The 24,210-nt window shown below is 34.9% G+C and overlaps 1 protein-coding gene across 14 annotated transcripts in view; it reads left to right on the top strand.

Annotated features, from left to right (window-relative positions):
* Rbms3 (RNA binding motif single stranded interacting protein 3) overlaps positions 1 to 24,210 on the top strand; it is a 1,318,386-nt gene that overhangs the window by 1,155,356 nt on the left and 138,820 nt on the right. For all 14 annotated transcript variants that reach the window (XM_040289897.2, XM_078038251.1, XM_040289900.2 and 11 more), the window contains one exon: positions 19,172 to 19,278. In XM_040289897.2, coding sequence (XP_040145831.1) covers positions 19,172 to 19,278 — 107 coding nt within the window. The remainder of the gene's footprint in view (positions 1 to 19,171; positions 19,279 to 24,210) is intronic.

Below are 24,210 nucleotides of genomic sequence, written 5' to 3'. Positions count from 1 at the left end.
ATTGTTATAGTGACTCAGTGGAATAAATTGGTGCTATATAGTGCAGCCTCTAAACAGATGGGAGTTTCATTATCACACAGTTTTGTCTTTCAGTTGGTTAAATGCTGACCTGTGTATTTTTTAATGTAGGAGGCTGAAGTTTCTTGATTTATATTATTGTGGATATGCAAATATAAATCATTCAGCAGGTCTCTACTAAGTGCCTACCTATGTTCCAGAGGCTGAGAATAAGCACTGAACACATAAGTGAATTCTTTGATCTTGTGGAACTTAAATTTGTGGGTAGTAGCAGGCCATGGCATTGCTCACCTGTCATCCCAGTGGTTTGAGAGGCTGAGGCAGAAAGATCATCTGTTCAAAGCCAGCCTCAGCAACTTAGCAAGGTCCTAAGTGAGAGCCTGTTTCTAAATTAAAAGATAAAAAAGGGCTGGGGATGTGGCTCAGTTGTTAAGCACCCCTGGATTCAATCCCAAGAACCCCCCCCCAAACCTCCCCCCCCAAAAAATCTGGATAAGTAAAGGGGGAAATAGGCAAAGAGACAAGAGAATATAAATAACTGCTCTGTTAATTTAAGATCATAATAATCCCAATGAACATATGAAAACAGAAAAATTTGGTGAAGACTAACTTGTAAAGGCTTAACCTTTTTTATTCTCAGGAATGCTTTCTCTGAAAAAAACATTTCAGCCAAGATTTGAGTGGCATAAAAGTCTTTTGAGGAAATGCCTTCTTGGCAGGGGGGATTCCAAGAACAAAGGCCTTGAAGTGTAGCTAAGAAAGTGAACAACAGGAGAGCTCTTAGGAATGAGGCTATTGAGATAAGTGGGAACATTTTATTTTGTCTATAAATTCTATGAAAAAAATTATTTTCCCCCAATACTTGATATCTTTCCATGGGAGAGGGATGTTATCAGATTTTTTTGCTTTAAAAAGATCACTCTGACTAATGTACAGGAAATGGACAATGAAGGCTATTGAAGAATTCTGGAAAGAGATGGTAGTGATTTTGAATGGATGTGTTTTCTTTTAGGTACTCAATGGTAAGGAAGTATAGAACTTAATTTAGAAGTTCATAAATGTCCTCTAAGGAAACACATGTTATAATTTATAAAGATAAGCTTGTAAATCCAAGGGAAATAAATTTAACTTGAGGATCAAAATGAGAAAATTTGTTTTCAATTGATTCATCCTCAACCCAAACAAATTAATTATGTAAGAAGAAAGAGTAGTTCTTTGTAATGACAGGTTTGGATGGCTTCCTTGGTGTGTGTGTGTGTGTGTGTGTGTGTGTGTGTGTGTATGTGTGTGTTATCCTATTGAAATGAAATATTACAGTGTAATTTTGAGCTGCTTAGGTTTTTGTTGTAGACTACCACATCTGTGCCCATCTGATACAATACTCAGGAAGAAGTCAAAGTTATAGGTCAACATATTGCACAATGCAGACACTAACAAGGTAACAGGGCAAATCATTTACCCTTTCAGGAAAGTTACTATGGGACACAGCCTTGGGAAAGCCTGTTTTGGAGAGATAAATGGATATAGTACCTTAGAATGCTGAAGTCTACCTGCTTTTTGTGCTTTCAATCTTGTCCAATAAACAGGTTTATATTGAGCAGGAGATCCTACCATCTCTGTTCTAAAACATAATATTGTGCAAGATGCACATTGTGCAAATAAAAAATGTGATCCATAGCCAGTCTATGTGTCACTCCTGCAAAAAGATATTAACTCACAACTTCTGGAATCTTTCTTTGTGCTTACTGGTTATGACTTTGTAAATTGGGGTCAAAGTTCCAAGTTGAGCACACAAAGCCCTTGCCTTTGGCAGCTAAAGGTCTCTTATTATGGGTAGAGATTATAATTACCCTGGGCCAAGATCTGTAATTTTGTATGTGAAGTCTTGGGTCAGTGTCACAATGGTAGTAAAGTAAGGTATTGGTAACTTAATTTTTTTTTTTTAATCATGAAGCAATAAGAGTAATGATTCTGTTAAAACCAGTAAAGGAGATAAATCTCATTCACTCTAGTTAGTGTTTTAAATGAAACACTATGAAACCACACACTGAGATGTGAGTTTTTTCATTTTGGGGGAGGATCAGGACACCACACTCAAAAGAGCAGAGCCATAGCTTTGTTCACCCTCTTCCTTGATGCCCCCTGAGTCTCTGCACAAAGGAGCCAGTAGCCTTCTTTCTCAGTCCCTGATGGAGAGAGTGAAGGATAACTTGCAGAAGTCCTTCCCTTCGAGGCAGCCTGTGTTCAGGGTTCTAGAACTGCAAGCCAGCACACACGGACAGTTCTAAGTGACTGCTTTTACGGGACCTTCCTCCACTATACCACAGCTCACTCTGCTTCCTGTACTTTCCTTCTATGAACTGTGGCACTTACTGCTTTTCTCGTGTTGCCTTATTATACAGCAGTTCAAAGGTTTTTATTTTGTCTTTTCTTTTCCTTGAAGCTCATCCACAGTTAACACCTTGGACTTGGTTAAGGGATGAGTATAGGTTCAAGAAAATACAGGAGTTAGGGAGGACAGTAATAGTAAAGATAGTGGAATGAACCTGACATAACTTCCCCATGTCCATATATGAATACACCACAGTGAATCTTTACATCACGTCCATCCGCCAGCAAGGATCCTAATTAGAATAAAACACACTCCATGGTTGTATAAATATGACAAAATATATAACTAAAAAGAACAAATTCAAAAAATGTTTAACTCATAAAAAATTAGGTAAAAAAGATAATACATGAGTTAAAAAATAATCTAGAACTTTTAAAATGTTTAAATGTTCTATAAATTGCCTTAAAATACTTCAGTCAAAAAAAAAATACTGGTAAAGAGGATTTTCCAAGTAGCAGCATTGCCATGTACTTTATTAGAACCAGAGGATGACCAGAGACAATTTGTTCTATAGCTATTTTTTAAATATTACTTGTTGAACAAATTGTTTTTTTATATTTATTTTTAGTTGTAGTTGGACACAATAGCTTTACTTTATTTATTTTTTTTTATGTGGTCCTGAGGATCAAACCTAGGGCCTTGAACATGCTAGGCAAGCACTTTGCCACTGAGCCACAACCCTAGCCCCAACAAATTGTGTTTTTATCATAGAATTGCAAAAATGGGTTTGGAAGCATGAATTTAAAAAGTGGCTGTAGAAAATATGTAGGAATGCAGATTTGCACACAGGATATACATAGTAGGTTTATTCATCTTTCATATTGGTTGTATTTTTTTAATATTTATTTTTTAGTTTTAGGTGGACACAATATCTTTATTTTACATTTATGAGGTTCTGAGGTTCAAACCCAGTTCCTCATGCATGGTAGGCGATCACTCTACCACTGAGCCACAATTCCAGCCCCAAGTTGGTTTTTAATTTTTAAACATTTCATGAGAATTACATAATTCATATTATTGAAATAAAATGTTCTATATCATTTAAAAAAATACTTCAACCAAAAAAGAGAAGAATGTTAGATCTAACAATATAGGCACACTGTAAATACTTATTGAAACTAGGTAATAGAAATATGAGTTTCAATAAAGTGTTCTGTCCATGTGTTTGAAACTTTTCATAAAGAGAATTATTTTAAATAAATAAATAAATAAAAGCATACAGAGATGGTGGAACAAATTTTTTCTTTGTGTTTTAAATGAATTTTAAGAAGCTTTGTGTCATTAATTAATCAGGCTCAAAAATATATGGGGGCAAACTAAATCCTAAGCAATGAGAAAGAAGGGGGAAGAGGCTACTCTTCTCCAGTAATGTTGAATTTGACATTGTGAACAGTAGAGTTTTATGATTGGAATGTAACTGGAATAATTTTTATTTAATCAAAAAAGTCACAGTAGGAATTTTTCTTTGTAAATACAACCTCTTGAAATGCTATTTTCTTATCTTATAATACAGATACAAGTAGATAATGTGAGAAATACACTCAAATCTATTTTTTTTGGATATTCTCTTTCACACATTTTCATGCACAGATACAATTCCTAGCATTATTTGCACCTCATCCACAAAGAAGCATGCGTGCATGTGTATATTTCACACTTAAAAGCAGATCAGTTAAAGGGATTTTTTAAAAAGGTTTGTTTGTTTATTTATTTATTTATTTATTTATGGTGGTGCTGAGGATTGAACCCACGGCTTTGTGCATGTGAGGCAAGCACTCTACCAACTCAGCTGTATTCCCATCCTGATAAAGAGTTTTTTTTTTTTTAAATCAGCTATTCTATTTGGGTTTATCAAATAATGCTGCAAACTACCTTTTAAAATTAGATTTTTATATATGTAACTGCACCATTCTCAAAGAAATGGGAAAGGTCCTATCCTATCAAAATAATGAAACCAACAAAGAACTTGAACTTGTAGAAAAGATTTTTAAAGCTGAAAGGTAGATTCCTCTAAGGCATTACCATTTTGATGACTATTGTAATAATAATGCTGAATTAGAATGAATGTCACCTATGTCATAGAGTAATAGAAAGTTCCTTGATTCCATTTCTTTTTAAGGATTTAGAGACAGCAGCTCAGATGCTGGAGGGATGATCTGTAAATATATTAAATATGTTAACGAGAAAAATTATGAATGCCTGAATATTTGCAGCCTATTTCCTCCTCTGCTTTTCAAAGAATGTTCCATGACTCTCTGGTTTTTACTATCTGATATAGATAATAGGTAGGCAGAGCTGCAAATGGAAGTAGCTGGGACAGAAAAGCAACAATTTCTTTCAGGAAACTCCTAGCAAGAGATTAGAGTAGATTCTGGAAGTCAAGACATGAGGGTAAAGACAGGATTCCCTAAAGAATGAAAATGAAGCTGGGCAGACATGGACCATGTAAAGAGTAAAAGAGACAGAAGGAGCTTTCTGATGGGGATCTCCTTGCTCTGAGTTATCAGGGTAGACTGAATAACCTTTGAATGTTTCTTAATTGTTTTCTTTTGACCTTGAATCTATCCTGAGAGTGGACCATGAAAGAAGTCCTTTTTCTTTGAGATTATGTAACTATTCACAAATAAAATGTTCAATCCTTTTCCGTGGTTAATATTCACTGAACCTAGAAGAATGAGTGCCCGTATAGGAATCTCCTTATTTTTCTGCTTTGATCTTCTCTTCCACTGAAACTCTGGTTCCTTTGAAATTTCATTATTGCTACTTTTCTATACTCTTTCAGATCCAACTGAAGGAAATTTCTCTCATACCCTGCACTGTTCCTAGGGAGTTAGGAGCCACATGAAATCAGGAAGACTTTCATTGATTCTTAGAAGGAGAGACCTTTGAAAGTATCTCATCCAATATAGTCTTTCAAATATGAGAACAATTATGAATTATTATTCATATCTACAAACAAATAAAACTCAAATTTTAAGGTTTGCTAGTAGAAATATCTATACTTAATTTAGGATGGTTAGACCTTGAAACTTGATTCTTCTTCCTTGAGTTTACCTTTCTCCTAGAGCACCCTGCTAGCCTCTTCAGGTCCATTTTACTGGGGCACAAAATGGATTATGAAAGGACCCCTTGTACTCTCTGAACTCCTCTGACATTACCATCCCCTTTCCTCATTCAGGACCCGTTCTTCATTGCCATTCCTCCTAAGAGCTAAGTGCATGTTAATCTCAGGACTTTTGCACTGCTGATCCTTTGTCTGAAACACTTTCCTTCCTCTGATCTCCAAAGTTTGCACTCTTCTTTCATTGAGATCTTTAACAAGTTCCTTCCACATTACTAAATCAAATATAGTGTCTCTTTCCTTGTCACTCCATACATACATTATTTTGACTATTTTTTTCCAGCACTTATATCAATTACAGAATTTTATGTATACTCACTTGTCTATTGGCTGTTTCTCTCCTACAATATCATTTTTATGACAGCAATGTTCCTTAATCTAATTCTCCAGGGTTTAGACTAATGCCTGGCACATAGTAAGTGCTCCATAAATAATTGCCAAGCGGAGGGATGTTCTTCTCTTACAGAAAAGGCTGTAATTATTCAAGATTATGATAAAGAATGAGGAGGGGGTAATGTGGTACAGAACACAAAATAGAATACTGGAAAATTCAAGAAGTATGATTAGGGGCTAGGGTTGTGGCTCAGTGGGCAAGCACTTGTCTAGCATGTATGATGCACTGCGTTTGATTCTCAGCACCACATAAAAATAAATAAATAAATAAAAGTTTAAAAAAAATAAGTATGACTAAAGCCGGTCTCTTACTACATATACTTCTAGAAGTCACCTAAACTCTTTTATCTTTAATTTTTTATTTCAAAGTGGATTTCAACTCAAAACAGGTTGTTTTTAACAACAAAAAAAAGTTGATGCATTATGGTATCTAACACAGTGTCAAACACAGGAGAAGCTTTATTTCAAAATTAGTAACTATGTTATCACCTTGCAAAATTCCTTAGAACTTGCAATTCATATGAGACCTTAAGTTGCAATAGTCTTCGTTCCCATCTGTGTATATACTAAGCAGGACCACATTCTCATACACCTGTTCCGTTGTATTTTGAAAAAAAAAAAAAAGGCAAGAGGATTCTACCTCCTGACAATCTAAATTTAGGTTCTCAGAACCAACTTCTTATATATGAGAAACCAGGAGACTGACTCTAGATTTGAGCCTCTTTCAAATGATCTCCTCCTTTCAATTCTTTCAAAGGCCTCAGAGTATCAGCCAAGTAAGATTGCAATGTAATATGCTCTGTGGTAATGCAGGAGCAGCCCACCAATTCTGGTAGAAATGATGGTCTCATTTTATGCAGTGGAAGAGAGATTGTTAGCTAAATTTCTTTGAGAGCATCAAACAGGAAAAAAAAAAGAAGTTAAAAAAATGTGAAGAATGGTAGTTGTAATCCTGTGCCCTTTATATTGCCTGGAAATTTTGACAGAGTCTCTCATGGGCTATGTCTGCAAGAGTGAAACAAAGCAGAGCATTTTACCATAATGTGGCCTGTTTAGGTTCTTTCTCACAGTCAGCCCTGGTAAAACAGATCATAATCCACGTAAGAAGAAAGCTCTCCTTACCTCTTTAAGTTTTATAGTCCAAAATAGAACCTTTGAACTCTCATCACTTCTGGATGCATCTCTGTGAGGCCTGCTGAGTTTCAGGTCTCTTTGCAATTGACTGCACTATTCCTATGGTGGGAATAAAATGAGAGGCATAGCAACAGGAAAATGACTCTAACAATGACACTTTCTATATGTACTCCAACAATATTAATAATACCAAGCATTTGGTATTACATGCTTCCATGGTTCATCAAATTTATTCCTCTGCCTATCTTACATAATGGTCTAAATTAATGCCAATCTTTCATTCATTCAACAAACATATTTGCTGCATGCTATTATGTACTGAGTTTGAAGTTAAATGCTCAATGTAAAGCCTTAAAATTCTGTGAGTTATGGAGCCGTCTCCATTTATAAATAAGTTCCAGAGATTTTATGAAGCTGATCTAAATTTTTAAATGAATAAATATAAAATTGAGATATAAAAACATCCATTATCATCAAAAAAGATCAGATTTATATATCATACTGCACTTCCATCAAAAATGGCTTTTTTCCTCTGAAGAAAGCTTTATAAATTTCTGGATGACTGACTGACTGCTTCTACTGTCTCCTAATTGTCATATGCCCAAGAATCACATGCTATATTCAATTTAAAAATTGTTTCTATACTGATGATTATTTTAAGCAAAAGGAATATATAGCCAAGCTATAATTGCTCAGAATTCTTTCAACATGTGACAAGCCAAATTTGCAATGTTCGTAAAAAACATTAAAAGGTTTTTCTATGCCTATTTTCTAAGAAAGTGTTTTTGACTTAATAAACATGAAATGCATTATTAAGAATTTTAGAGGCTCTTTTTATACAGTGGCATTTTAAAAACCTGATTTATTATGGCCACTGTCCACTGAATTAAGTGCAGTCTTGATTTATTCAGCGGAGTGGGTGCTCTGCTGTCATCAGGCTATGGGACAATTCTCAGGGTATCTTCTGCCCTGAAAATTAATAGATGAACATGCTAAAATTTTGTGGTGTGTGTGTGTGTGTGTGTGTGTGTGTGTGTGTGTGTGTGTGTACAGAACACTATAAGTACTGTGTTTCAGGAACTACTTTATACTTGCCGAATACAAAGATAATATAGAAATCCTACCCTTGAGAGACTTTCGAATTAGCAAGAAAGACACATAAACAAAGGAGAGAGTTGAGGTATTTTCCAGATGTTGAATTACAAGTGTAGATGATAGATGCATAAAGGATGAAATTGGAATTGACTTGTGGGTCTTTTTATTATTTAATATCTGCTTTTCTATTAGAAAGAATATCTTTTAAGGACTAGGACTGTGTCTATTTTATTTGTTGCTCAGTTTTTCATGGATAGCACAAGACCTGATATATAATGACATGTTTCAAATGAATTTTGAATGAATTTCAGGCAAGGGTGAATGAATAAATGGAGGAAATATATTAAAAATTAACTAATGACAATTAGTTAATGTGGGCATTTGCATTTGAGAAAAGAGATCAGAAAAGATTCTGTGAAAGTGATTAAGTGTGAAAATAGGAAAGCCATTTCAGACAGGAGAAGAGTAAGCAAATTGAGAAGGTGGGAGGGGGTCTCAACCACTTGCTCATAGTTTTATAAGGTCATGATATTGGAAGGCCTTTTGTGATAAGAAGTTGGAACTTTACCCTAGAGTTCAACTTGTGGGGTATTAACATAAAATTTGCATCTTTGCAAAATCTATAGACAATTTGAATCCATGTAGAGTGTCTTTAAGGGTCACTCCTAGTGACAAAATTAGTACATAAGAAAAATAAATTCTGGGCAGTTACTCAATCTTTCCCTGAGGTAGTCTATCCCAAAGCTATTTTGTCCCCTTTGTTACTATAACAAGAACAGAGGATATTGAATTTTAGAGCCATTTGTATGTATTGTTTTACTCTAAAAACCGCCCCATGTAGGGGCCATCGAGTTATTTATTTATTTTTTTAAATAATTCCTGAGGTTGATTTATCTGTTGATGTTTATGGCATGAATAGTTTCTAGCATAAATGCCAATTTTTTAGCTCCTAGGTCAAATTTACAATCCTTTGATTTTTAAGTGGTTCAGATAACACATTATGTCAGCATAATTTCAGTACCTTGACTCTTGAATTAGAAAACATGAGTCCCAAGTTATTGTTCCATAACTTCTTCACCTGGGGAAGGAGAGGTTCTCAGCCTTCCTATTACCTCTGGCCTTGCTAAATGATGCCCCCAGCTTCTCCTGTGTTTGACACTGTGTTAGACACCATTTTTACTATCTCAGGTTACTATATTGTAGAAGTACTTTCATCCTCTAGTACCAGAAATTATATACTTAGGAAAGCATGAGGGAAACTGAGAGGTGCTCTTGATCCGAGTGTGGACTCATTGTGGAGGTGTCTATGTGTTCACTTCCTTGGTAGGGAACTGTAAGTGGATACTACCAAGAAGCAGGCTTCACATTTCAAGATTCTTTCCTATTTTTCTCTATTTGTATTTTCCTAAGGCAGTTAACATGGGTTCTACATAAAGTTAGAGTCACACCTGGGATCAGAATTGGGAATTTTTTAAAATTTTAATTTGGTATATATGACAACAGAATGCATTACAATTCATATTACACATACAGAGTACAATTTTTTATATCTCTGGTTGTACACAAAGTAGAGTCACATTCTTCGTGTCTTTATACATGTTCTTAGGGTAATGATGACCATCTCATTCCACCATCTTTCCTACCCCTATGTCCTCTCCCTTCCCCTCCTTCCCCTTTTCCCCTTTGCCCTATCTAGAGTTCATTTAACACCCCCCACAGCATATTATGAATCAGCATCCTTAAACCAGAGAAATCATTTGGCATTTGATTTTGGGGGATTGGCTAATTTCACTTAGCATTATATTCTCCAGCTCCATCCATTTACCTGCAAATGCCATGATTTTATTCTCTTTTAATGCTGAATGATATTCCATTGTGTGTATATACCACATTTTCTTTATCTATTCATCTACTGAAGGCCTTCTAGTTTGGTTCTACAGTTAAGCTATTGTGAATTGTGCTTCTATGAACAATGATGTGGCTGTGTCCCTGTAGTATAATGTTTTTAAGTCCTTTAGTAAGAACTGGGAATTTTTGCTTATTTTTTTTTTATTTTAAATAGATTGGATAGTTACTTTTAAACATAGAACTTTGGTAATTCTCTGCTCCTTTAAGAGAGAACAGTTATATCCCACTCTTTAATTCCTTTAAATTCCCTTATAAAAGTGAGCTTAAGAAGTTATTTTGTCTACATAACTGCATTTATTTAATAATTTGATCAACAGGTAATGCAATGCATATTACCCTCAGCCCCATTGTTAGACCACTGTAGTAGATGCTAGGTGGAAGGAAATAGGGCTCAAATCAATCAAATCCCATTCTCATTCTAGTGTAGTAGAACATGGAAATGCACTATGGACAATTAATGAGATCTAACTCATTCCCTATTGATAAACACTTAGAAATTATAGTACATCATAATTATGCTACCATCCTGAGCAATATTTTTAAATGATTATGTGTGCAAAAATGGAAAGCTCTTCACATATAATCTCAGTGGAAAAAACAGACAAACAAAACTGACATACTAATAGAAGTTCAGTGGATTAGACAAAGGGGACTAAATGGGAGGGATAGAGAGGGCAATAGGAAAGACAGGAGAATGTTATGTTAAGTAAAGCCAATCCCCCCCAAAAATAAATGCTGAATGTTTTCTCTGATATGAGGACGCTGATCCATAATGGGGGCAGAGTGAGGGAGAGCCTGTGAGGAAACTTTAGATAGAGCAAAGGGAATTATGGGGTAGGGAGGGGGCAGGGGTGTTGGAAAGATGGTGGAATGAGATGGACGTCATTACCCTATGTATGAAAACACTAATGGTGTGACACTACTTTGTGTAAAACCAGACATGAAAAATTGTGCTCTATATGTGTACTATGAATTGAAATGCAGTCTGATGTCCTATATAACAAATTAGAATAAATGAATTTTTCAAAAAAGAATGAATTGAATACAACTTTCGTATGTTTGTATGACTATACAACCAGTGTAATGCCACATCATGTGCAACCACAAGAATGGGATCCTAATTAGAACTTACACTTCACACATGTAAAATATGTCAGAATATACTCTACTGTTTTATAGATCTAAAAAGAACAAATAAAAAAAGAAAAAAACTGACCAACTTAGTAATATTGCTATCTTTACAATTTAAAAAAGGACTAGATCAATGGATTAGTAGATACCTATTTATGCATTTCCTAGAAAGAATTATAAAAAAAGAGCTGTAAAGGAGATTTTTTTTTTACTTTTTATATTTAACCTTTCAATAATTGGAATTTACTAACTTTATACATATTCTTCTATATTTATATTTAATATCAATGGGACATATGCATTGTAGGATAACTATTTTTCCTCTTTATAACTCTAGTAAGAATACCATCTTGCATACATGGAATTCTATAAACATGACCTTCATGGGGAGTGTACAGAATGCTCTACAAGGGACAGGTGGAAACGAGGAGGAGTACAGGAGAAGGCAGCATCAATAGATGGTCTATTTTGTTTAATAAATAATATTCTGCTGTTTTTAAAGACTCTTTGTCTTAGACACCGTTCCATGATGTTTCACCTTCCAGTAACAGGGTTTCTAATGTGTAGTTAGGTAAATTATTTGCTGCTTCTCAGAAGTGCCGTTGCTTTACATTATCCTATTCAGCACCAGTGCTTCACTTATCTTTACCATATAATGAACCAAATGTAGCTGTCAGCAAATTCTTTGTGCCTCATCAACTTGAAACATCAGCTTTCTCTGTTTGAGACAATAATATTATGTAATTCCCCTGACAGGCTCTGGTTTTTCCTCTCAAAACCATCTTGTCATACCAGGAAATAATTATCAGAGAATGGTTGCAAATTAAAAAAAATGATGGTGCTTTAATCCTTAAGACAGAGAGGTGATCTCGAGCTCATTATTCAGGCCATAATATGATGTATCAGAAAGTGATTAGTTCTGTCTTGTTTCTAGGCAGCTCTTCTCAGCTTCTATCATCACCATGGGACATTCTCTTTCCTGGAAGGCTAACTTCCCACGTACAGACTGTCTGTGAGACTAAATATAAGGAGTAATCCATTACTGAGGAGTAAAATTAGGCACATGTATGCAAATTATACTTTCTTTGGGGTGTGCTATTAACTTTTTTATTTATTTCCACTTTGGGGTTTATATTTCCTCTGCCAAGTTTAGCCTAAATGATAGGGGTAAGCATGTGTCTGACACTTATAAATATAACCCATGTGATTTGCTTATTCTGTTAATGCAAACTGTTATTAGAAGAGCAGTATGATTCCTTTGAAGAGATCTCCTTGGTTGCTTACTTTACAGTTCTTTTTTGAACCTGTGGCCATACAACTACTGTGATAATATTTTAGTGAATATTTGATCTTTTTTGTCCCATTTCCAAATTATGTAATCAATCACAAGAACTGCTTGAAATTCATTTCTTCTTACCTCTGATGATAAGAACATGGAAAGTAAGATGTTGGAAAGTGTGGGTTTAGAAGTCGCCAGAACCTAGTTCTGGGTGTAAATATGCCAACAACTACCACAAATTACCTGGCAGTTCATTAAACTTTTGTTTTCCTTACTGAAAAAATAAAGAGTTTAAATTAGATAAATTTGGGAATCCTATAACAGACAGGAAATAAGTGCTTTCTAAAACAACATTTTATCACACCAGGAGCTCCCAAATTGCTACAACTCCCTTATTAGAGTATATAAAACAATTTCATGTTAAATACGATACTGTGTCTCAAAAGGAAATGTAACCAAATAGCCTCCTTTGCTATATGCAAAAGATTTTACATCTCTCCAACATAATAATTTTGTGTGGTAACATTCAAACAATTTTTGCCATGTAAATTGTGGTTTAAATTTGGAGCAACTTGCTAGTTTTGCATCTAGAAATACACACACACACACACAAGCACACTTAAGAAGTCTGTCATATATCATGTAAAAGGCAAAAATGAGCATAAAGTAAACACTCTAACAAAATATACAGAATTATTAGAAGCCTCCAATATTTACTTGTTAAATTGAAGGTATTTTACATTTTCAAGAGAAAATGTCTTTTACCAAAAGTTTGCTAAGCAAATTCTTTATTGGTTTTTATTTTATTTTATTTTGCTTAAAACAGCAAGTCTTATAAACCACTAGATCATCATATCTGTTTGTATATTGCATGTTTCACATTTAATTTAAAGTTTGGAAGATGAGAAATACTCCACAAAGCAAGCAAACAGTAATTACTTCTTCATAATTACCATGAAACTTTATTGCCATGCATTGTTATAATTATATTTTAAATACTCCCCATTTGCATGATAGACCATAATGTCTCCTAGCACATTGCAATCTGTGGCTTATAACAGCATCTCACATCCACAAAGGGCTCTTCGTCATTTAGTCTCTATTTTAACTACTGTTAAAGGAGACTCCGGAAAATTAATTGGCACCATAGTCCTGCAATAAGAAAATTGTAGGCAATACAATATTTCTGTGCTACTGAAATCTTCTCATTATTCAGAGGAGTTCATGTTTAACTTCTAAGACGTCTTCTTCTCTCAGTTAAGGAGCCAGTCATAATCAAACTAGTTCTCACAAATCACCTTGGGATAGAGTTTAAATGCAGATGTTGATTGATTTTTGTCTGAGGTGGAGAGTGGAAGGGACTCAGATTCTGCACTTCTAAAGCATTCCCAGGTGGTCATACTACTGCTGGTGGCCCTTATATCTCACTGAGAATAGCATCCTATTTATGTATCATCTGTATCTAAGGGCAAATGCTTTTAACAGCATGAACGCACATGCATATATACTTCACACACATACATTCAGGTGCACATACATCTACTTTATCCAGCCTCCTACTGTGAGCACTTTCTACACTCAAGTCTCACAATAAATTGCTACCTTCAATGGGTTAATTTAACACAAGCAGAGATAACATTTTACCTGTGAAATTCTTCCAGGATAATTTCACTCTGAGGCGAGGTGGGATAGAGTCAAGAAGGCTTCCTTGTAGTTTACCAAGTGGAGAGTGTAGATGTCGGGAAGTTGGGAAAGAAAATTTCAGGAAGGAGGGAGGACATTTAGAGGTGGTACCAGAAATCCTTCAAGGGATTGGAAGTTGTGGGTAAAGGTAAGATTAAGAGGACACAATTCTCTCCTCTAATCAAGGGAATTTTATCTTGCAGGTATTTGGAAATCACATGAGAACTAGAAAATTGCATAAATCTTAACATAACTCTTAATTCACTCAATTTGCTAATGTTTTCCCTGCCACTTTCGAAGAAATATTCCCCTTTGGGAAAGTAATTTAAAATTAGACTCCTAGAATTCAAGGGTAATATTATAGATACTTATTCATATTTTTAAAATGAAGTATTTGGAAATTCATTTTGGGAGATTTATTTTTAATTTTTTTTTCATTTAGTAAAAAACATCATTTGGGGTTGTGGCTCAGGCGTAGATTCCTTGCCTAGCACATGTGAGGCACTGGGTTCAATCCTCCAGCACCACATTAAAAATAAACAAATAAAGTTGTGTCCATGTACAACTTAAAATATATTTTTTAAAAAGACATTGCCGGGTATATTTTCCCATCATAATCGGTTTTGGATTAATGGAGTTGCATCTGATCTTTGAACATGGCAATATAAATAAGTACAAATAGGTCATTTTCACTCTCTTGGTCCAACAGCTTTTGAAGACCCTTGAATATCAGGGTGGCTGAAAGCAAGAGACCTTTGAGAAATTGGGAAATTCACAAAGACAATCCTCAAAGACATCTCAGTTGAAAGCTAATAAATTCTTACTGTATAGCTTTTTAAATTTTGCTTAATGCTAAAATAGTTCTTCCAAAGTATTTTTTTTAATTATAAAGCTTCAAGGTAACATTAAAAATTGAGAATCTCATAGTCTATGTATATTTGACCCTTGGCAAGCTAGAATATGGTTTTTGACAATATTTGTTTCAGTGATACTTCTGCAAAATTTTTTTTTTATTATACCAGTGGTCAGATGAGTTCCTGGGGTGAATACTTCATTCAAGTCCTTTTACTGCAAATGTTGCCCATTAATTATATAGCTACTGAGTTTCCACACAAAGGCTTTTAAATATGCACACGTTCTTATGTAAGTACAGGTGTTTGTGTGTGTGTATATATATATATACATACACATATATAAATACATATTTCTAGATCAATCCCCTTGTCTAAATAAATGTACAATGTATGTAAAGATATTTAAGACATATATTTAAATTAATGCAATGGGGAAAACACTTGCTATATAAAGAGACTTTTAATTTCCATAATAAAAAATTAGAACTTTGGTGGATTAAAACTCCTGATAGAACTCTTGCAACTAAGTAACAAAATAATGATAATGGCAATAGTAATGAGAAACAGAAGCAAAAAAAAAAGGGGGGGGGAGAAACAAGGAGCATATGTTGTACACAGTTTTAGGTTAAAACAGAACAGTAATGTGGCCAGCTTCAGGAGATAATAGGGTCTTAGTTGTGGTGAAGACCCAGGAGAGTCACCCCAGGAGAGTTACCAGTGCTGAAGTGCTCAGATGGTCCAATGACAAGCTATAGTCAACATGAGGGCAAGTCTGCAAACACAGATCCTCTCTAGGAACACATCTTTTTCTTGTGCTTGGAGTATAGTCACACATTGTGTTGATGAGCCTCCGTGGAATTAAAATGAAACAAGCCTGATGAAAATAAAGTTGAGTTGATTAAACACTCTGAACTCTGACAATGACAAGTGATCAGGTCTCACAGCCTTTAACTGGGAACTGCTAACAGGGATGCTGAGCAATAATGATTGTTGCAGCAAATGTGGGATTTTTATTTACAGATGTTCCATAGACTCTTGAGCCCTTTATATGCATTAATTTATGCAATTTTCAAAGCAGCTCTATGAGGCATTTAACACTGTCATCTCCATCCTATACATGATAAAAATGAATCACAGAAATATATATATTTTTTAAATAACATGTCTGGTTTCTTACAGATTTTAAGTTGAGGAGACAGACATCAGGCCTTGAAAAAAAAATGGTACCACTAACAATTAAATGCACCCGAATTAATCTTTACCCAAAGTAAAGCCTATAGAAACATGCACTATTTAAAAAGAATTCAGTTTTATATTCTATACTTGTAGAACTAGAGGTTTTTTCCCCCCATTCACCTCAAATAAATCAGTATTAAGGATGCAATAAAGGTAATCCTTCTTCAGAGAGTAGAAAGTCTGACTCATGAAAGCCATTATCCAAAGAAGTATAAAAGGTATAATTTAAATAATTTAAGAAGGGATTACCACTTACAAGTTAGAAAAGGAACCTCAGACTTTCTGAGGCCACTAGTCAAAGTATTGTTGCTGCCAAAGGACATAATACATTTCTGGAAATTATCAGGGAAGATTTAGAAGCAAAATAAGAAAGTTGGTCCCTCTTAAAGTACAAATAGAATATCCTAATAAAAGGAGTCTTATTATATTAAAGAAAAAAAATGGGATGAGGGCTAAGGAAGGAAGAGGCACTGTCACACTCACCTAAGACTTAACTCCTAAGGAGACAGATTCTTTCCCATGATGCATCAGGTTCCTTATGACTCTTTAGACATGAGCTGGGGAACATGGAAACAGATCTGGACAGAAATGAAAGTTCTACGTGTGGCCAATTCCATTTATTGGAACACAGTGCACAGAGGTATGCCAAGACCTTTTCTTCCTTGAGGATGATACTTGGGAAATGAAGCATGACTTCTGTTGAGGACTAGGGCAATAATTGCACTTAGTGGTTTAACTGCTACCTGGCTTTGAATACCAAATCTATGACCTGGGGAAGGCCACTTAACCATTTTGAATTTCAATTCCCTCACTTGCAAAATAGGGGAAAATTTCAACTTCGTCTTAAGGTTAGTGTGAGGATTAAGTACAATCATCTATGTAAAATGGAAGGGGTTTTTTATGAGCACCAAACACTAAAAGAAATTTTTTTCTTTGCATAAGATTACATGTGAATAGAAATTTCTGACTTTTGGGAGTGATGAATATGTTTGTTGCCTTGACAGTGATGATGGGCATAGAGATATGTGAACATATTAAAATTTACAAATTCTATACTATGGATATGTGCATTGGTTTTGTGTCAGTTGAATCAATTTAGCTGTTAAAAACAAAACAAAGATCAGTGTTTCTATGATTTTGTGTGCATTTGTAAATTTAGTTGCTAGATATTTCTTAGCTAATAGAGGCACAGGACATGATATCCCTCCTCAGAAGAATTGGACCCAGTTCTTTAGGGCAGGAAATGAAAGGTGCTTATAGGTTCACGTTTTTTGAGAAATTTGTACTTTTATCAATGATGAATTTATGCATTAGCACGACTTCCCATTAAATGGACAGATGTATTCTGAAGTTCTGGGATAGAAGATGCTACAGAAAGGAATGATTTTGAATAGTATATATAATTTCGAAATCTCACTAGAACTATTCTTGCTCATGAAATACTGAGATCCAGTGATTGGATTTAGCTATTTCGTTTGGAGTGAGAATTTACATCAATTCTAATGTAAAGACAGTAGCTTTCCACAGACATTCTATGATGTGCTCTTTATCTTGTGAGATCTCTGTAGTTTCACAAAATCATGGAAGTCAGTGGTTTAATAGCTCTGACTTTTTTAGAGCATTAATTGCAATTAATTTTCAGCTAAAATTGTTTCTCAGTAAAGAAAGGAGTGATTCATTTTGGTTTTCAAACTGTAAACTTACAAAATAATATTGGGCTTATTCAAGCCAATAAACGAACAAATTAACCTGTCCAGTATCTTAATGTGTTGATGAAGTCATTAAGCCAATATAGCTTTCTTTTACAGTCTAATAGTGATATGGAGGGAGACACCAATCTCAAAGAATAATTTGCCCTATTGGATGTTTAAGATTCATCCTATGTTTTCTCTAATATGTGGATGCAAATTCACACTAAAGAGGAAGGAGAATTGAGGTGTTTTGGACTAGGCACAGGAGAATGAAGGGAGAGGGGGCATGGGGGTAAGAATGATAGTAGAATGAATTGAACATTATTACTGTATGTGCATATGATTATATGACCTATGTGATTCTACACAGGTACAACCAGATGAATGAGAAGATATATTCCATTTATGTATGATATGTCTAAATGTATTCTACTGTCATTTATAACTAATTAGAACAAATAAAAAAACTTGTGAGAAAAGATTTATCATTCATCCTTTCTCACTGTCATCATTGTAAGACAAGGTTTGACATACTTTAGTTCTTATCATTTCCTCTTAGGAAATCAGTTTACTGAAGTCCGACAGGACCTCCTAACGAATCTATGAGTTATAGTCATGTACTTTGGCTATGTTTTATCATGTGTGTCCACTTAATATTCTAATAATTGTTCTCCCTGGAATTCTGTCTAGATTTTATTGGAAAATTGCAGTGAAAAGAGCGGGGTGGAGGATCAACTTTTAGCCTTTGTGGAATTGCAAAAGATTGATGAGAAAACACAGCTAATTTGATTGCAATTAGCAAAATCTTTCCCTTTTTTAGAAAGCAGCTCCCAAGCATCTATTTTAAAAATTGAACCCAGCAGTTTCTATAGTGAAAATACAGTTGCCTTGAGGGAGAAATATTCATCCACACACAAATACAGATTATGGATGTTTCTAACTTAACTGTAAAAGTTGGTGCTTGCCTCTTTCAAAGCGAGCTCACATTGTACTTCAACGGACTGTTTTTTCAACAACATCTATGATATCCTTTTATGGTCTGCCAGTACTTTTTTGAAGCCCACTTAGAACAGCAGCCAACAAAATTGAGACTAAAAGATATTGAGGCCAAATATTTCTTCAGAACCAAGATGTTACTTCAAAAGATCTTCATTACAAAGCACTACTGTGACTCAAATAATCGCTTATTTTTTAAGGGGGATTTGCTAACATGGAATTGGTTTCTTATCTTCTCAGCCCCCAGTGAGCCTTTACTGTGCAAGTTCGCAGATGGAGGACAAAAGAAGCGACAGAATCAAAGCAAATATACCCAGAACGGGAGGCCTTGGCCCAGAGAAGGAGAGGTGAGTCCTGACTGAAAACCTTTGCTCAGAAATTTGGCAACAAATATCTCTCAGAAGATATCTGGGGCCATGATGAAATTTGGTCTCATGGAAAACCAGATGACTTCAAAGGGGCAAAGAAACAGGCCTACTTTTCACATATCCAGTATAAAATTATGTGAGGAAGAACACAGGACTTAAAAAACCAGCTTTGGTTCTGTACCACATTAACAGTTCTGCCTTTAACCATACTTGAACCTGAAAAGAGCTCATTGGAAGACTTAAGAATAGGTTAGTCATTATAAAAGAGTTATAAAAGAATGGTATGATGATTTAAGAAATTAGTTTCACTGAAATTCATATTGAGAGCTGAATGTGTATTGAAAAAGGCAAGCAAAAAATTAGGATTTATTTTGTCCTGTCTACGTGCACACGTACATGTGTTCGTAAACGCACTGCTGCTGCTGCTCTATTTATGTATATGTCAATTTAAAATACGGCATTTCTGTTGGTCAAGAAGGAGGAAGTAAATTTGATGCACTCATGGTTCTGTTCTTCACAAGTGAGAGGAAGAGAAAGCTCTTTCCAGTTAACCATACATTGACCCTCCTGATAGAAATCGCCAGAGAGGCAAGCTCTCTGGATCCAGTGTCACATGGGGATAGATTCCTTTTGGTTACTTTAGTTCTGAAAGAAGACAAGGAAAAGGTGTCTAGGCTTACATGAGGGTTTTGTTTTGTTTTGTTTTTGTTTTTGTTTTTATTTTCATGTGAGATGGAATGGAGTTGTTTCAATGACTTGAATAAATGCCATTTTGGCCAAGGCCATAGCTTCCACAGGAGAGATTTATTTTGTATTTCTAATTCAAAATACCTACTTCATCCATTCATCACTGAAGAGTCAGCGCATTTGATGTGGCATTTTATGCTTTCAACGCTGAGAGAGTAGTTGTAAAAAAGAGAGGAAACTGGGATTTTTCTTAGCAAGCCTTTTAGTTGATTTTCAGTTTCTCGGCTTGCTATCTGTTTCCATGAAGGTCTCAAAACCCTTCTGAAAGTGTATAGTTATGTTCAAGGACCTACAGAACCTACCACTCTTTACAATAAGGCATGAAATACAGAATTGGTTACTGAGCCTCAGAAGCTAATAGAAAAAGGAAAGAGTTTTCTTATTGTCCATTTCAGAAAGGAAGTTTATGTTGTGTTTGTATAAAGAGGTGGGAGAATGATCCAGGTGTCCTCCTCATGGAGTTGAGTATTTCACAGGTAACCTTCTTCCCAAAAGGAGAGCAGATACTTGTGACAGCACTTACTACATCCTTCCCAGACCAAACATCCATAGTCAGAATGACTCACTTGACCTTTAAAATGTGGTTGGATAAAATATCAAATTAAAGGTAACTTTGGATCATAGATTATAACCCCACAGTCAAGACTCAATGAAGTACCTTAGCTCTAATGACTGAAACTTCAGTTCCTGCCTCCTCAATTACCTGTATTATTACCTTCATCCTATCGATAGTGATTGCAGAACAACACTTGACTGGGATCCATGTTTCTTGGAAACCAAATCAACAAACAGAAATGTAGACTTACAGCTATCACCCTGCTATTATATACAGAACTAGGGGTTTTAGCTCCGGGGATGATGAACCACATGTACCACAGTGTGAAAGCATTGTGGGGACAAGTTCATAACCCAGAGCGCCTTAAAATTTAAATGTTGGCCTTAAAAGTATATTCCTAATACTTGTTTTCAAAATTCATGTTTTTTTTGAGGACTATAGATTTTCCTGTTGAATTATGAAAATCAAGGGGCCATAGTAAATTTATCAGTGACCAAAAAAAATATACTCCAGACTTTTAGAAAATTGTAAAGGAAGAGATCAGGAAAATAAATGGCAAGCATTAAAATGTTTATCAAATACCTTGTTTGAGGGATGAACATGTTAATTCATAAACCTAGATTGTGAATCTAGAAGTAGACACACTAAGGATGCTGGATCACTTTCCACTTCATTCTATAATTTTCATTTCTACCTTTTTATGCATTATACTTATTAGAGCAATCTAAAGGATATTAACAAAATATAACATAATACAAATAATCCCACAAGCACTATGTAATTAACTTTTATGTTCCTGTAAATTCTAACTACATATTTCATGAGGATTCTAGTTGTTGTTGTTGCTTGTCCATACTTCAACACTTCCGCAATGGAGTCTCCTCTTGTTGTGGGGGCAAGGAGTAACATACAAGAAGGTCTGCTTTTGCTCCTTTCAGTCACCTGGGGGCACTATTTACACTATCTGCTTAAGCTTTGTGGCAACATTGATTACAATAAAAGCCCACCTCTAGAGGCTGGGAATATAGCCCAGTTGGAGGAGTGCTTGCTTAGCATGCACAAGGCTTTGGGTTCAAACCTCAGCTTCACTGGAACTTGCCACAAATTAATTTCTAGTGGGTGATTTTTTTTTTTTTTAACTGCATACTACAGTGGGCATTTTAACTTGATCCTTCTGGGTGTTTATTTTTACTCATCTATTTTTCTTGGTTTAAAAGACAATGGTACACCTCTCCATCATTGTTGTCTTATGTAAGATAAAACAGTTGATTATTCTGAGTCAGAATTTGAGGTAATAGCACAGAAGACAATGTTTCTTTTTCCTCCCTCTTGAAAGGATAGTAGAAAACATAATCTGAAAAGGATTTCTGATAAATACTTAAAATAAAAAACCAGTGGATTGCAAGCATTTTAGAAGTACCATAAACATGAAAATTGATGTGCTAATTACAACTTTAACTTATTATTTAAATCTGAAGTGTTTTGGGTAGCATTTTGATAGTTTTATTAGCATATTCTGGTGAAATGCATTTCTTTATGAAAAATACAACACTGAAAACTTTAAACACATAAATTGGTCTAAATTAACAAGGTTTTGAAATTTAAATATATGCTAGTGGCCATGATTTTGCATAAGTGAAAAACACAGGGATATTTTGAAGTAATTAACTAATCTTTCAAAGATAAGTGGAACCCTGATAGAATGATCAAGAGATTGGGGCTCTTAGGCCCCTCTTCTCTGGTGTTCTATATTCAAATTATGAATTCCATTGCTTCTTTAAGCAGCAGTTTCAAATTCTTGGATCTCTGGATCCCTTTAGACGCTTAAAATTTTTATTCATTAATTTTTTAAAATAATAAAATAAACCCATCAGATGAAAACAATAATAGTATGTTTTATGAAAAATAACTATATTTTTAGAGTTGAAGTATTTTAGAAAAGAAATAATTAAATATTTTGCAAATTTAATGTCTGTCTCGGTAAAAGATGACTAAATTTGCATATCTGCTTCAGTATTCAACCTCTGGCTATATGATATTTTATTTTAAGCCTATGTAAAAAATCTAGCTTCATCTAGACATGTCATTGAAAAAGAGGAACCTTTATGGATCTCCAGGAGAGAGCTTGGGAAACCTCAGTTGTCAATTGTGCCTCCTCCAAAGCCTCCCATGGTCCAGAGAGAATAGGGCGTGGGGCTGGCACAGCAGAGGTATCCCCAGATCCTGCTGCATTAGGTTCTGATTAGCCAGCACTTTAACACCCTAGTGAAATATTTTTAATGTTACAACAAGTGCAAGAGTTGCCTCACTCTGTCATTGCTGTGACTCTCATGATCCTCAGAACCTAAAGACCTGAGGCTTTAGCCATGTGTTTTATTATATGTGAGCCCATATTTTGAGTTCCTATTTTAGGTAAAATGATGCTTGAATTGACCACCCCAACCCTGGCTGCGCCCCCACTCCCCACCCAGAGATAACTGGTCTGGAACTAGGAATGCTTCAAACCAGTTTGGAAATATTTCAGGAATATAAAGAGGAGCTCTTTTTTGATTCGTCTTATGCTCCCAAAGAAGATGTATTCAGTTTCTACGTAAAGCCACCAAATTGGACTATATCCCAAATAAGATAAGTTGATCAAAAAGCAAATTGCTATGAGCATTTCCCAGATGACCCAGAATAAGATCTGATTGATGGCAACTTGCCCTCTCAGTAAAGATAATTGTAAACTAAAATACACATTCATTTCACCACTACCACCACCACCATCATGGCACATAAACACACTATAACTTGTGGCATGCATATTTTATAACCTATTCAACTGTAATTGTAAAGCAGATTGGATCAAATCTAAGGATGGATAAGTTTCCACTGCAATGATGATATTCACTCAGATTTTGAAATAATATTATGTTCACTTTTATTGCAACTTGCCCCTTTTGGTTTTCAAAAGAATTTTCCAATATAAGTATATCCTAAGTTTCAATTTGCAGCATTTGGTACTCTCACCAAATGTTGATATTGGACTTTTGTCCTTAAATAGTGCAAGAGACATAAACAAGCCATTTCTCACTGGTTCAAACCTCTGATGTAGCTTTCATAAAATCTTCCCAAGCCCTAGAGTAATTGAATTAGTAAATGTCATTGATAGCAATTGTTTCAGGAATTACATACTATTATTTCCATGAAATAATGTTTTGGCCATGGACACAAACAAGAGACATAGCAATTGAACAAAGAATACCACAACAAAAGCTCAGATGTTTAGTGAAAAAATGGTCAAGATTTTATTAAAAGACAAAACCACTGTAATGACATTTTTTTATCTTATTTATAGTTCCCTTTTAGAATCAATTGAAAAGCAATGAGAGACAACAAACATTTTCTCTGTTTGACACTCTGAAGATGTTTTTTCTTACTATGGGAACATTTAACAACGTTATCCACAAAGTTTTGGATATAAAGTTGTGCTAATGCAACTAATGTAATATTGTGAATGATCAATACTCAGATTCCCAGAAATAGTTTACAAATTATGTTGAAGAGAAAAATCAATTAAGATTTTCTTTAGGGGGAGAATGTAGTCTAGGAATGTTAAAGTTTGGATT

This window comes from Ictidomys tridecemlineatus, chromosome 2, assembly GCF_052094955.1.
Source record: "Ictidomys tridecemlineatus isolate mIctTri1 chromosome 2, mIctTri1.hap1, whole genome shotgun sequence".
Lineage (NCBI taxonomy): Eukaryota > Metazoa > Chordata > Mammalia > Rodentia > Sciuridae > Ictidomys > Ictidomys tridecemlineatus.
The sequence above is the reverse complement of the archived record's forward strand: the minus strand, read 5'-3'. Positions and strand labels throughout refer to the sequence as shown.